The following is a 15844-nucleotide window of genomic DNA, read 5'->3' as shown; positions in this document are numbered from 1 at the left end:
GGCCTTTAGCAGGAACTAATGAGTGCCCTCACAATAGGTCCAGCTCTTTTACAAATCATGTGTCATAATCTAAGTGAGAAAACAGAGCAGAGTGCATCCATTTGACCAGGCGAGCAGCATGCACTTCTGTTTGTGTGTTTGTTTTGTGTCCCTCCTGAGGTAGATAAAAGATAAATAAATAAAGTAATAAATAAAGTATCAGATCTTTTTTGCGTATTGTTTTTTTTTTTTAAATGGAGCACATAGAGTAATCAACTAGGTAAATTGATTAGTAAGCTGTTTAACAAACTAATCTTTGTGCTAACTCATAAGACAATGACTGACTGACTGTTTCATGAGCATTGATCAAACAGTAAATTAATTTCAAATAACTTTGTGTTGCCAGTTAGTGTTATCAGCTAGTGTTACAAGTTAATTAGGTTACACATGAACTTTTGGTATGTTGAAGCAATATGTGTGTTTGGCTAAAGCTACTGTGCTATATTTTTGTTTGAGTTTGTGGGGTAGGCATTGTGCCTTACAGGCAACTTTCAGGGCAAGAAGGTACCTCTACAATCTGGCACCCTACAATCTGTAGACAGGGGGCGGAGAGGAATTCTGCATTGGTTTAGCCATGTTTTTAGAGAAAATAACTTGTCCCTGCTGCAGCCATAACTACATTGTCTGCAATACAATTTTATTTTTCACGCCACAAAAGTCAAGATTTCGAAAATTTGAAGGGTCACGCCCCCCTTCAGTTTGAATCAGCATGAAGCCACTGCGTTTCACAATCCCATCAATGGCTATAACGCATAGTCCCTCTAGAGCTCCATCTAGCGGCCACAATGTAATATAACGTTATTGTGTTTGTTTTACATTGTCCATTAGTAATCTCATCTTGGTCTGTAAATTGGGCTTTAGAAGTGTGAACTTTTATTATTATTGTATTATTATTATTGTATTTTGTTTGCCTCTTTTCCTTCTTTTTTGTTTCTTTTCTTCTCTTATTGTTATTATCTGATACATATACAGTACAGGCCAAAAGTTTGGACACACCTTCTCATTCAATGTGTTTTCTTTATTTTCATGATTATTTACATTGTAGATTCTAACTGAAGGAATCAAAACTATGAATGAACACGTGGAGTTATGTACTTAACAAAAAAAGGTGAAATAACTGAAAACATGTTTTATATTCTAGTTTCTTCAAAATAGCCACCCTTTGCTCTGATTACTGCTTTGCACACTCTTGGCATTCTCTCGATGAGCTTCAAGAGGTAGTCACCTGAAATGGTTTTTCAACAGTCTTGAAGGAGTTCCCAGAGGTGTTTAGCACTTGTTGGCCTCTTTGCCTTCACTCTGCGGTCCAGCTCACCCCAAACCATCTGGATTGGGTTCAGGTCCGGTGACTGTGGAGGCCAGGTCATCTGCCGCAGCACTCCATCACTCATCACTCTCCTTCTTGGTCAAATAGCCCTTACACAGCCTGGAGGTGTGTTTGGGGTCATTGTCCTGTTGAAAAATAAGTGATGGTCCAACTAAACGCAAACCGGATGGGATGCTGTGGTCGCCATGCTGGTTCAGTGTGCCTTCAATTTTGAATAAATCCCCAACAGTGTCCCCAGCAAAACACCCCCACACCATCACACCTCCTCCTCCATGCTTCACAGTGGGAACCAGGCATGTGGAATCCATCCGTTCACCTTTTCTGCGTCTCACAAAGACACGGCGGTTGGAACCAAAGATCTCAAATTTGGACTCATCAGACCAAAGCACAGATTTCCACTGGTCTAATGTCCATTCCTTGTGTTTCTTGGCCCAAACAAATCTCTTCTGCTTGTTGCCTCTCCTTAGCAGTGGTTTCCTAGCAGCTATTTGACCATGAAGGCCTGATTTGCGCAGTCTCCTCTTAACAGCTGTTCGAGAGATGGGTCTGCTGCTAGAACTCTGTGTGGCATTTATCTGGTCTCTGATCTGAGCTGCTGTTAACTTGCGATTTCTGAGGCTGGTGACTCGGATGAACTTGTCCTCAGAAGCAGAGGTGACTCTTGGTCTTCCTTTCCTGGGTCGGTCCTCGTGTGCCAGTTTCGTTGTAGCGCTTGATGGTTTTTGCGACTCCACTTGGGGACACATTTAAAGTTTTTGCAATTTTCCGGACTGACTGACCTTCATTTCTTAAAGTAATGATGGCCACTTGTTTTTCTTTAGTTAGCTGATTGGTTCTTGCCATAATATGAATTTTAACAGTTGTCCAATAGGGCTGTCGGCTGTGTAGTAACCTGACTTCTGCACAACACAACTGATGGTCCCAACCCCATTGATAAAGCAAGAAATTCCACTAATTAACCCTGATAAGGCACACCTGTGAAGTGAAAACCATTTCAGGTGACTACCTCTTTTAGTTCATCGAGAAAATGCCAAGAGTGTGCAAAGCAGTAATCAGAGCAAAGGGTGGGTATTTTGAAGAAACTAGAATATAAAACATGTTTTCAGTTATTTCACCTTTTTTGTTAAGTACATAACTCCACATGTGTTCATTCATAGTTTTGATTCCTTCAGTGAGAATCTACAATGTAAATAGTCATGAAAATAAAGAAAACGCATTGAATGAGAAGGTGTGTCCAAACTTTTGGCCTGTACTGTATATGCATAAGAAAAAAAATGATGGTTAAATGTTTTTCAAATACCATGCTAGAAATTGGAAGATATACAGCCAACATGTAGGAGAGGACAATCTTTTCATCTCTTCCTTTGAAGTAATAGGCCACAATAAACTCTACTAAAATTTCATCTATGTATATGTTTGAAAATATAATGAGGTATTACTTTATGTTATTACAGTATCAGTCAGAAGTCTTATTACATTAATGGCAAGTTATTGCAGTATCAGATATTGTTCCATTTTTGATAACAAAATGTTTTATATAATCGGGTGTTAATACATTATCCGGCATTAATTACATTATCGGGTGCAACATGGTGCACCATTGTGTCCTATTCCCATGTCTGACAGGCCAGGCAAAGTAAATGGTGGCCCTTGTTTACAGTAGGTGTTCCGTGATAAATTGGACAACACCGCCCTCTAGTGAAAGGCGAACAACTACCGACCCCTTCAGTTTGGTTATGTTGCCTTGCTGATTATGTCAGTAATGGCGTAACATGCATGTTACAGCGTTTTGATCTAACCCAAACTGCTGACCAAGAGGTGGTCTCAGTGTGTGTATCTGTCCTTATGCTGTACATTATGCACAAGATTCAATTAAGAGGCCCTAACCAGCGCCGCTGAATCAGAAACGCGAGAGCGTGGTTTCGTCACGGTCGCATTCTCGAGCGTGTAACGGCAATTTAAATGTTTCGTAGATTGTCATTGTAGTTTCCAATCTGCTCTGATATAGATTAAAATGAATTGCAAATCCCAAAAGGTTCACCACTTGCTGCCGAAACCCGGGATCGAACCAGGGACCTTTAGATCTTCAGTCTAACGCTCTCCCAACTGAGCTATTTCGGCGCTGATGTATCACTTGCAGGTAAGGTGGTCTATAATATGACACGTGTCAGATATGTCATTTTTATAGTATCTTTCCTGTCATGCTCATTTACGCCGATCTACCCACAAATTTATCCAGTCCCGCCTATGGCTTGGTACTGTGATGTCTCAAGTCAGGCACCTACAGCTGTGCTAACGGTTAGCTTACGGTGAAGTCCGGGCTGCCTGCAGTCAAACTAATTTCCTCCTACCACAAAGAACCATGAATCGGCCTTAACAGCCCGTCTGCCGGTCGTCTTCACTTGGCTAAAATGACCGCAGATTGTCCCAGGTGTGTCTTGGCTCACGTTGAAAAGTGAGGATGGCAAGTCAGAGGGAAAAGACGAGCCAACGTGGCAGTGGTCACAAACACTGCCACGGCGTACCCGTTGTAACACACAAACAAATAGCCGCGTTAGACTTTGTTATACTGTTTCGACACAAGATGGTGCTGTTTGATAATGATTACAGGAGAATGAGTGCAAGGGAAAACAGCTTTTTTGTTTTAACAAAGTAGTATAGGTACACAAATAAGTATTAGGGTGTTTTGTATAATTTTAAGCTTTGATTACGCACTGCTATTTTATCTTATGATTAATGAAATGCAGTTTCTCCTGTTGAGCAGACCTGCTGCCTTCACATGTTCAACCACAAACAGTCCAGGTTGTAGATAACTCATTATATTTCATATAAAATGAAACCACTCCAGTCTTTCCAGAATAGTCACAATTCATTCATACAACTCTAAAGTCTTGTTGCAGTACACATGACTGTATCTACTATTTCCTGTAAATTCTGACTTTTTATTCATCTCAGTGCCAATGCTGTTTTAATGATCTGTCTATTTATAGGCATTGTGAAGTGCTTTCTGTGATTATTCCTTAAACAAAAACAGGCCTTAAGGAACTAGTTAAATAAGATTAAAAACCAAAAGTTGGCATTTCTATTATGTACTTGGCATAAAAAACTGAACACACACAAACATGCACAATTGTTTGTAACCAAAAAGTCTAATTCTAAATATTCATTTAACCAAGAAATTTGCATTTGGCCCTCTCTCTGTCTTCCAGGATGATTTAATATTACATAACTATACTACACAATGGTGTAATCACCTTAAATGGTTCGTGCCTGAAAACATATGAGAAATATATAAAGTTACTAATGTGCTTACAATGTGTGCAATCAACTTATTCACATTGGAAACAAATTCAGATTCCTTTTCCTGCTTGGTGGTGCAGGTAAAAGTCCAAGAAACAAAATCCAATACTTGCTTTAATTTGGCTATTTTTAGGAGACCAGGTGATTAATTGTTTAACTGAGATTCTGATATCCATTCTTTTCTTTTTTGTATGTATTTTTAATTGGTATTAAATTAATCCATTGACAGTATGTGAAGTTGGTTTCATACATTTTGGGGGATGGACATATAGGCCTACATATTCTTTTTTATGGGATATTACTGCTTATAAGTAATTGTTGGGTTCTTTTCAGGATTTAGTGTGTTCCCAATTTATGTGAATCACTCACTGTTATGTATTACTGTACATTCACTTTCTTTGGCAGTTATGTTTGTATGTGGGCCATACAATCGGTTTAGCGCCCTCCTATGGTTATGCACAAGCTTTAAATTATTGGGTGCAATGTTGGTTATAATTGGTGGAATATTGGTTATAATTCAGGTTGATTATGTGTTTCTGTTGATACACGTTGGTTGATACACCTGGTTTCCTAGCTAAAAGAATAAATTATTGCTTCCTTCAAAGATGGAGTGCCTTAGTTTTTTGTAATTTAGTCTGTAGGTCAAGTCACTTTAATTTTCTTTAGCAATATGTCAGCAACTGTTAGAAACTCCATTCATCTTTCTAAATTCTCAGTATGACATGTAGATCAGGCATGCACGCTCTGATAATGATTAATACATCAATTCAAAACCAAACTAATCATCTTATCAGATAGACAACAATCACACACATTTTCTTCAGGAAAATTTCTGGTTTTATTATTAATATTATTTTGTATGAGATGAAAATGTAGAGACATTTTTTGGTTTGTGCATGTGATGAGCAGGAGCTGTTTTGCAGTGCTGTGGGAGTCCTGGGGTAACCACTTACCTCGCTGATCTTATCCATCTTATCAGTCTGTGCTTACCCATCAGTGTTTTGGGTATTTTCTGATGGGGTTCTGCAGTGATGCAGTGCTGTCCCTTTATTAGTCATTATATGTCCTGTTGCCAGCTTCTACTCCTCCTTTTTCCTTCTCCCCGTTTCCCTAATCTCTCTCTCTCTCTCTCTCTCTCTCTCTCTCTCTCTCTCTCTCTCTCTCTCTCTCTCTCTCTCTCTCTCTCTCTCATTTCTTGTCTCTCTGTCTTCCCCCAAGGTGACTTTCCTTCCCTCACAGACACTGCAGCTGTTTCTGCCTTTGTTCTGGAGGGCCTGAGTATGGATAAGAGATGAGAGAGATGCAGACTGGTGGAATCAGGAGGAGAGGGAAGGGAGGAAACGGGAAGGGAAAGAAGAGGGAACTGATGAGATTATCAAACAGGATGGTAGAAACTATAGCATTCATTTTCTGAGCAAATCAGTAAGGCAACAAAAACATGTACTGTACATATACACACAAATAGATGAACACACGTACACAGATTCATTTACCAACATCAGAAGACTGAGCTGTCTAGGCTGATGTTTACCTGAGTGACGAGCCTCATCTTCATTAGCACTGGTAATGAGCACTGTTGTCACATCACAGTGAGGCATCGTGAGGGTTCACTACAGTCAGCACTAAATACTGCAAGTATCTGGGACAGAGTTTCTAAATTTAGGGATCAGAGAAATGGGGAGTGGAAACAGGAGATGTAGAAAAGGAAAGACAGGAAGAAAAAAGAGAGAAAGATTTGGGCAGTCAGGTCCAGAGGGAGGAGGATGGAGGGAATCTGAAATTGCCCCCAGCAGGATGGATCCATGTGATCTTCTGTTCGGATTATAGAATATACAGCTGTAGCTGACGTTGATGTCCAGTGGCAGAGCTATGCATTTTTCTGTCAAAAAAGTCAGTGCAATAATTTGACAATAAAGCATTTGGCCTGTAGTGATTGCAGGGGTAATATGTGGGTCATGAATTGTTTTTCAGTCTAGTAAATTAGTTGTATTACATTTAGAAAATGTATACCTTCTCTCCTTTGTGTCCCATGTGCAAAATGGGAACGTCTCTCATTAAATTTCCCTTTTGAATATCTTACTACTTTAATTAAGCATACTTTAATTAAGCATAAAAAAGCAACACAAGAAAAATCAACAATAACAAACAGACAGAATTGGAATAGATAAACTTTAGATCACATTTTTAATACAGACTTTGTTCTGTTCTATACAATGACACATAATATAAATCTTGTACAATACTAATATTTTTCTATACACATAGTCATAAATGTATAGTACAGTGTACACACATATTAACACAAATACACTTACATGTATCATATCTTTACATTAACTTCCCAACTCACTAAAAGAGTTTATCACAATGGCTGATTTTCTGGCCAGTGGCCAGTTTCTTTGCTGACCTAATCTGACCAAAAACATTTTTTTTTTTGACTAAAACCCAAAACTGGCATTTCAGTATTTACATCCCTGAAAATATACATGAATACACAAGAATTCTTGTCTTCTGTCTGGCTCACAAAATTGTGTAAAAGGGTTGAGGATGACGGAGTAGATAGCCCGAAGTCCCACAAGCTCTCCGAGAAATGAGCCCATACAAAGTTTTAAGTGTATTATATCTATTTACTGTACTTCATCAATCTTTACCTACTATAACACCTACTATATAACAACTAACTGAGGGCTGGTATATTGTTATATGTCCAGCAGGTTTTGAAAGGAGACATGAAGCCCTGAGGAGATAGAGAGACATAGATATAATGTAATATGTCCAGGACTCAATCCAGAAGCTGGTAGAGGCCTGTCTGCCTCTGCAATCATTCAGAGTGCTGTCCAAAACCAGTGATTCTGCCCTCCAGAGCAGCACACAGCTAGCATAAGGAGAGGTCCCTCAGCCCATGTCAGAGATTGTTCTTTACACAATGAGATTTAAGATGCAAGCCGATCTACAGTGATTGGCTTCGACTGTACATTCTACAGACAGGAGATTTGACGGATAGTTTTTTTTTTTTTCACCAAAATATTGCCCTTTAATTTCCCCTGTAAATCCGATGTGATTCAATTTCAGCAGTATTGCAGTAGCCTGTCATATACACATAGTTACACACATAGTTATAGTTGCGCCGCATAATTTGGTCTTCAGTATTATGCTCAACAAGCTATTGCTGTCAATCAGCAGATGAAGTCCCACCTCTGATTTCTACCTTCTGTAATCCAGACCTCAAATAGAAACCCCAATCATGGATTCACATCCTAGGGGTCATTGCTTTGCTCATGATTTATTGCACATAATCATGGACACACACATACACACGTGTGTTCACTTACACATACTCACACTTTCACACAATAACATAGTCATTTAAATAAACTTGCACACACTATTTAACTTAATTTATTAAAAAAGTCTCATGCCTTTGAGCTTTAACTTGCACATTCTGCTAAAATATGGTGCTTTGTTTAAAATGAAATCCTACTTTTTTTCTGTCTTTTTTTTTTTTTTTTGCAATTTCCATTAGCTTTACTTGAGCCTGTTGTAAACTTTGAATTTGAATCTGCATTTACCCATCTTTACTTGTTTATATGCAAACACTTTCACTCTGAAACGTTGTTGTAAACATACAGCAGGGCATTCAGCACCATAAGAACTCAATTAAGGCATGAAAAAATTAAAGACAAGAACAAAAAATATAAACCTCAATTAATATTTTTCCCACTGAGAATATCTGTGCAGGTAGATATTGGTGTGCTTAATTTCACAGATAGTGACTATATGTTGATCGATGTGCAATAAGTGAGCTTTTTTCTGTCTGTCTGTGCATATGGACATGAACATGCAAGCTGAAAGTGCAAGCAGGAGTGTCTATGTATGCATTTGTTGTGTGTATGTGTACCTGGGGTGCAACCTAGTATGTTAGTAGCTATGGCTATGGCGGTGTCATAATGCTTGGCCAGTGTTGCTATGGAGACACAGTGGCCATGTTGACAGTTTGGGAACTAATGAGGGCCTGTGAGGCGAGTAGGGAGCTCTAATTAGAGCTCAAGACCCACCTGCCTCCACATCTGCACGGGGCCAGAGGTCATTGGATTTCTCCTGACCTTTGTAAACTAACAGGTTCTCTTTTATCACACCTATGCACAAACCCACACATCCTGCCTCTAGCACAGTCAAAGTGTACTTACAATGACATACACACACACACACACACACACACACACCACACACACACACATACACACACACAGAAGACTGGCCTTATTCCCTCACTGCGTCTGTGAGGCATCGATCAGTGCCATCACTGGCCTCTACCCGTGGTTTGCGGCCCTTCCTCTGGCCTCCCCCCTCCACCCAGGAGTTATGAATAACAGTCCCCCCACTGGGAGCTGGGTCCACCTGCAGAAGGGACACTACCCTTTTCTTGACACGCGTTTTCAGTGCACGGCGCAGCTTTTGCCTGGTGAAAGCATAGAGCAGAGGATGGAAGATGGTGGTTCCGTAGGCCATAGCCAAGAAGCAGAGCCGGAGCCGTACCAGAGCATCGCTGGGACCCAGACACAGGATCAGCACATTGACTGCAGACAGAGGGGCCCAGCAGCCCAGGAAGGTGGATATAATGATTAGGGACATCTTTAGTACACGCCGCTGACGTTCTCGGCGGTCCCTGTGTCTGCGTACTGCCCGCCTCAAGGCAATGATAGCAGACACTGAGGCCTGGACACCCATGGAGGAGGCAGGGAGTGGTGAAGTAGCCTCAGCCGGGGTTGAGGCTGAGGCTGGAGTCTGAGGAGCAGGGGTGGCCGGTGTGGTGGCAATGGGAGTGGTGGCAGCAGTAGTGACAGTGGTGACTGTGGCTCCACTGTCAGAGGTCATCTGGGGCACAGAGGAGAGGGGCGGGGGTGATGTTGGTGTGGGGGTGGGAGAAGGGATGAGGGGAGGATGGGTGAGATGCTGGTTCTGACTTGAGGACACTGCCTCTGTGGCCAGGTTGAGGTCCTTCCTCCTCTGCCTCCTGCGGCGTATCCTGCAGCCAGAGTCCTTTGCACGTGTGCCCCTCATCATGTGGGAGCCAATGCGGATGTTGAGGGCCTGCAGGATCCTGGAGTAGGTGAACAGCATGACGGCCACGGCAATGAAGAAGCAGGGCACTTGGAGCAGCAGGTGGTAATACATAGAGAGGCCTGTGTAGTAGCCCTGCCCTCCCACGCACAACAGTGTCCGGTTTTGCCACACAGGGGGTAGGTGATGTGAAGGGGAGGAGGGGCGAGAGGAGGACAGAGATGGAGAGGAGGACACAACAGGGGTCAGTCCAGTGGTGAGCTCAAAGTCATGGTTCTGCACCTCCATCTCTCCATCCTCTGTGTCCTCAGCCCTGGAGGAGAAGAAGTCCCCCTCAAGGAAGGGCAGGAAGAAGACAGCTAGAGACACGGCCCATACAGCAGCCAGGAGTAGTGCTGCACGCCGGGGAGTCAGCAGTCGACTGGCTGGACGCACTGAGATATCATAGCGATCCAAACTGATTACCAGCACATTGACTGCTGTGGCCACACTGGTAAATGTGACACAGGCCTCATGGAAGCAGCAGAGCGTGGCCAGGCTGCCAACTCCACTACCATCAGCTGGCAGCAGGATCACGGCCACAGTCAGCGGCAGACACAGCACACATACCAGTATGTCCAGCACATGAAGGTTAACAGTGACTAGGTTACTGACAGAGTCCACCAGGTTGGACTGGGCACAGTAGAGGACGAGCACGGTGAGGTTGCTGCTGAAGCCCAACACCAGCTCCAGCATCAGCACAGTGGTCAAAGACACCTGGAAGCCCAGAGGGTAAGGTGTGCTCCAGCCCTCCTCCACCCCCACCCTGCCCCCTTCATCCAGCAGGCCTGCCCCCTGACCATCACTGGTCTCCAGGAGGTCACTGTAGCCTTCGGTCTCCATTGACACCACTGCGCTCCTTCACACATAGCAACGGCAGCCGCCACGCCACACCATGCTCTGCCTCTCCTTTTTGCCTGGGTCAAATGAGACAGCAGTGAGAATGACCAGTAGAATGATCTACTGTGTCTGAGCTTCTATAAAGAGAGGAAGAGAAAAAGAGAGACAAAAGAGAGATAGAGAAAGATCAAGCAGTTTAGCAGTGTCTCATATTTATTCAAAAATAACATTCTACAGCAAGTACAGGGCAAACTTGTTATATTTCACAAGTGAAGGGAAGCTATGAGTTGAAACAACAAGGTGAAAAGTATGATCAGTTTTCTTGGCAGTCAAACAGAGTCATGGGGTGCAGTTGATGCTGCTGATGAGGAGCTGTGATGTGTCACTGAGCCGAGGCAGTGAGACAACAACATGCTCCGCAAAGATAATGGAAATAGTTAGGAGGAAATAAAGGAGCATTTCTCTTGGGGGTCAATTTCAGGTGTGTGTGTGTGTGTGTGTGTGTGTGTGTGTGTGTGTGTGTGTGTGTGTGTGTGTGTGTGTGTGTGAGTGAGTGCACACATATGCACACACCAGGGAGTGAAGTAAGGTGTCCTATAAAGACTGCAGACTTTAACAAGCCAGTGGGGATTTATTGCCTGACCATGCTTACACTTCAATATAGAGGCAGACATTTTTGGGGACATGGAATGGAAGTTAATTTCACTATTCATTATGTGTTTGGACAGGAAAGGAAAAAAAAAATACAACAGGAGCAGGCGTGTTGGGAATCATAATAATATCCCATGTTTCTTATACAGTTTATGGCAAGTTTATATGACCAGCCCCCACAAATAGATCCCCCCTTGTTCAGATTTTTTTTTCTTCCAAAAGTTTTAACTTCTTCCAAAAGTTAAAATGTCAAACAACAAGTGTCCATGTCTGAAACCCCTGTGGTGGTGCAAACTTTTGTGTGTGCGGTGAGAGACTAGAGGTTTGTGAGTGTGCGTGTGTGTGTGTGTGTGTGTGTGTGTGTGTGTGTGTGTGTGTGTGTGTCTGTGTGTGTGTGTGTGTGTGTGTGTGTGTGTGTGTGTGTGTGTGTGTGTATGTGTGTGTGTGTGTGCGCGCAAGTGTGTGTTTGTGGGAAAGAGAATTGAAGAGAAAAGCAAGGTTAACAGATTAAATTGGTTTGTGGGTTAGCACTAAAATACGGTGGAGAATTAACCAGAATTAATATAATGAATTACGTTACCCACTAGAATTCAGGTAGTGTATTTTCTCAAATATTTTCAGTAGGCTAGACAAATACATTTCCTTCACACAGTCCTTACCAGAGTAACACTGTCCTGTTGGAAACTACTTTATACTATATAAAAATGTAGTTCTAATAAACACTGTTTTATTTATTTTGAACATAACACTAACACTGTTGTTTTTTTCCTGTCTGCTCTGGCAGCTGGTTGCTGGTTGGTTGCAGCTACTTGACCAGTGCATGATGTGTGTAGACTGACAGCCATAGACTGTATAAAAGTGTCGACCAGTCTACTGGCCAAATGATGTGAATAAAAACTGTGCAGTCGTGCAGCACAGCACTAAGTCAGGGGTTCTCAAACTTTTTTGGCCCAGGGACCCCCTAGAGGGGTCAAAGTTTTTCGGGGACCCCCTGACACTCGCAACACCGATAAGCATAGCCTAATACTTATAACCACATTTGTACTCTTAGCTAGTTGATTAGCAGCATTAGCACATAGCCTCATCCAAAGGCGTAGGTTTGATTTTGACATTGGTGGGGACATAAACTCACTCCAAGGCGGCACCCCTGAAAGTTGATATAAAACACTATTAAGGGATTAACATAAATGTTTATACTGCATATCTGAATATCTATACCGACAACAAGTATTTAATAATTCTGTAATGTAAGTTAACTAAAGAAAGACAAGCAGGCAAGTTCTCGTCTTTAGTGCATCTGTGCATCATACTGTACATCAAAATCGTACAGAAACATAAATAAAATAAAATATAATAAATGTTTGACACTAAATATTTAAATACAAACAGATTAGTATCCATTGCCTGGCTCTCATTTGAAAAAAAAAATTGCTGTTGTTGAGTCTCTACAGTTCTATATGTCAAGCTTGCTGCTTGACATTTTAAATCACGGTTAGTAAAAATGGATAATTCCTGCTTCCCTAGAGACAACAGGCCAATGTGCCTGATAAAAGCTCTCATTTCAAAGAAGCATGCTGAACTGTTGTTCTAATTGCCACCTGACGAAATAAACAGTGAAGAAATCAGTCTGTGTGTGTAGCTGATGTCCAACCAGCTAAACAAACTCTGCTGTGCACGTCCTCCAGCGCTTTTTTACAACCACATGGAGTGACAACGGGGACGGCCACTCACGCATTAGCAAGAAACGGCAGAGCCAATCGATGAGCGATATTAGGTTCGAGGCGGGACTTCTAGCGGAGACTGACTGTTAACCCTTTGTGTACCATAAGAATTGACTAGACACTGATGGACTTGAGTGTTTGTTGTTGCTGTTATTTGTGAAGCAACCCCCCCCCCCCCCCCCCCCCCCCCCCCACCACCACCACCACCACCACCACCACACACACACACACACAAAGTTTTAAAAAATTAATAATAATAAAAAAATACATTTCCGTGAATTTTTTCGCGGACCCCCTGCCGTCCGCAGACCCCACTTTAAGAACCGTGGCACTAAGTAATCAAAGAAAGGGATTGCGGGAACATAAAATGAAAATCAAAGCATCAAAAAAACAATACTGGAACAGAATGGGACAAGACAGGAGTATTTTTGTGGGAGTGGGATGGGACAGGAATGAAAATCCTCTCCTGTGTCACCCCCTACAACATATACCGCGCTGAAACGAAACACAACTTACAAAAGATGTGATCGTGCAGCTCAGGAGTGTGAGTGGGCGGCTGTTTGATTCATTCTTACACAACACTATATAGGTCAGAAAAGAGGCTTATAGTACAGAGGTAAGGAACACTTAATGGAACCACAATTACCAACCAACAAAGATTTCAGTGACATACTAGTTTGTGCCTAGTATGTCACTAGATGTAGGAAACAGGTACCTCACTACCTGTTCCCCATGACCCACATAACAATTTGTGAAGATACTTAAAGTCTTTACCAAGTCATTAAAGCTCCTCATAAAACTCTCTTTAAATACTTTCTATTTTGTTTTCTCTATTTTATTCCAACAGAATAAAACTGTCAATCTCTATCAAGAGGAGAAGAGGTATGCCAATACCAATGAGGAGACAGGGACATTGCCGGGCCGACAGAGACACCGTGCAGTGCATGTCGACACAGCAGGCACCCAACAAAGTGTGGCGGCAGTTAATCGTTTTCAGAGGGAGACGTAATGAAGACGAATGGGTCAATGATCCACAGACAGTGGCACATAAACAAAGCTATCAGAGAAAGACCAGTTCCCCTGGCATCCCCTCTCCACTCCGCCCTCTTTCTCTTTCATCTTTCACCTCCCTCCCCTCCACTGTGTGTTGCTCCTGCAGCTTAGTTGGACAATAACATATTTAGTATGGAGAGCATGTTGTTTACACCTGACTCTCCTGTGTGCGGGGTAGGAACCCCATGAATTGCTAGTTGATTAGATAGAAAATATCTTGCCAACATAAGATACAAAACTATTCCCACTGAATAAAGAACTGCAGGTGAACTGCAGGTGAGTCCTTATTGGCAAAGTTAACCCTAAATTTTACTCCCAGCCTTTCCTTTTCTGCAGTTTTTAGTCTCACCCTTTCAGCTCCCCTTTTCTTTCTTTTATTTCCCAGTTTTTCCTCCTGTTTGTCATGTGGAAAGGACCTGCAGGCAGAGCACACAGTCACTGTGGAACAATGGTCTCTTTTAATCCACTAATGGGTTGTGTGGGATTTGTAGTGTTGCTGGAACATTGATTTAAGGCATCATCGATCTGCCAATTTAACAGGCCTGGGGCAAGAGAACACCCCAACTCACTCCCTAGCCTACCTCTGCACAAGTGCATATGTGGTCTCATTTTGACTACTGAGAAAAATAGTTGTGGAAGATTTTGATTATTTACTTTAACCCTAGTCACAGTGTAATAAACTTTTAGTTGCAAGTAACTTCAGGTTTATTCATCAGTTGTGTCCTCTGTGTTCCACAATAATGGCAACAATCCTTCTACACACATGATCCTAGAAATATTACAGGAGGCCTATGTTTATCAAGACCCATTACATCCTGTGTTGGAGGAAGTTCACGCCAAGCAGGAATATCCTATTGGCTGTGACCTCATCATGTTGTCAAAAGCTGGTGTATTTACACTCTGAAGTCATCTGGGATACAGAGGAGCGGCCGTGGGTGATTGAGTGGGGATGAGGGACTGAGAATCTGCTCTGCCTGCATTCACTTTTTGCACCAAGCATATTATCTGCTGGACTTGCCAAGATGAATCTTCCACACTGACCTATATATGTGGCCACTAGTCTAGTGCAAAAGGGGTGTCAGAGACCAATGCACTTATGCTAATTATGTGTGCATTTTAGATCACATGGTGTTTTCATGGGATTTGGGGATTAATACATAATGATCTACTTCTGTTCAAGGACAATCATGATGGCATATTGAGTCGGCTTTTGGAGAAAACAAAAAAAATGAAAAAACAAATACCAAACAACAGTTACTAAAATAGTGCACCTTGGCAAGGCTATTAAAAGTATGGGTCAAACAAATATAAGATGTCCATTAGTATGCTCACTAATTCCTCTACCTTCACCCATACATAAGCATGAGACAAACAAGCGACTCCAGGAAAATGGCAATGTAATATTTTGAATTGTATCTCTCTACGTAATATTGTATAATATATTTAAGCACTTTGCATTGTGTAATTTCACATTATTAGGCAGACCAAGGACAGTAATCAGATAAGAGAATAATATTTTGAAGTGGTGAGGACATCTAATATTGTAACCATCCACCAGTCATCACTTACACATGCTGATTGATGAAGAAAACAATCAATAGCACATTGATCAAGGCTGTCTTCTAACCTATGTGAAGGTTCTTTGAACCACTAGATGCGTCTCAGGGAACAATGTTGAGCTGTTTGTCACTATATAAGTAATTCTGTACATGAAAGAGAAGATACAACAGAGTGATGACGTGATACAGTCATGACCAGTGGGCTCAATTTTCATTATTAACATAAACAAAAACACAACGTGGCATGTTGGATT

General features: G+C 41.9%; 1 protein-coding gene and 1 non-coding gene across 2 annotated transcripts; both read right to left on the bottom strand.

Annotated features, from left to right (window-relative positions):
* Nucleotides 1–3414: 3414 nt before the first annotated feature.
* trnaf-gaa (transfer RNA phenylalanine (anticodon GAA)) lies at nt 3415–3487 on the bottom strand. The gene has a single exon. It is a non-coding gene; the product is annotated as a tRNA-Phe (tRNA).
* A 5439-nt stretch (nt 3488–8926) lies between these two features.
* On the bottom strand, nt 8927–10609 carry LOC115359589 (G-protein coupled receptor 22). The gene has a single exon (XM_030052142.1). It carries the CDS (start codon nt 10607–10609, stop codon nt 8927–8929), a length of 1683 nt encoding a protein of 560 aa, XP_029908002.1.
* Nucleotides 10610–15844: the final 5235 nt, after the last annotated feature.

This window comes from Myripristis murdjan, chromosome 5, assembly GCF_902150065.1.
Source record: "Myripristis murdjan chromosome 5, fMyrMur1.1, whole genome shotgun sequence".
In the NCBI taxonomy this organism is placed as follows: domain Eukaryota; kingdom Metazoa; phylum Chordata; class Actinopteri; order Holocentriformes; family Holocentridae; genus Myripristis; species Myripristis murdjan.
The sequence above is the reverse complement of the archived record's forward strand: the minus strand, read 5'-3'. Positions and strand labels throughout refer to the sequence as shown.

Excerpts from the sequence above, each read along its gene's own strand:
- LOC115359589 (XM_030052142.1), bottom strand. The coding sequence starts at position 10,609 with ATGGAGACCGAAGGCTACAGTGACCTCCTGGAGACCAGTGATGGTCAG.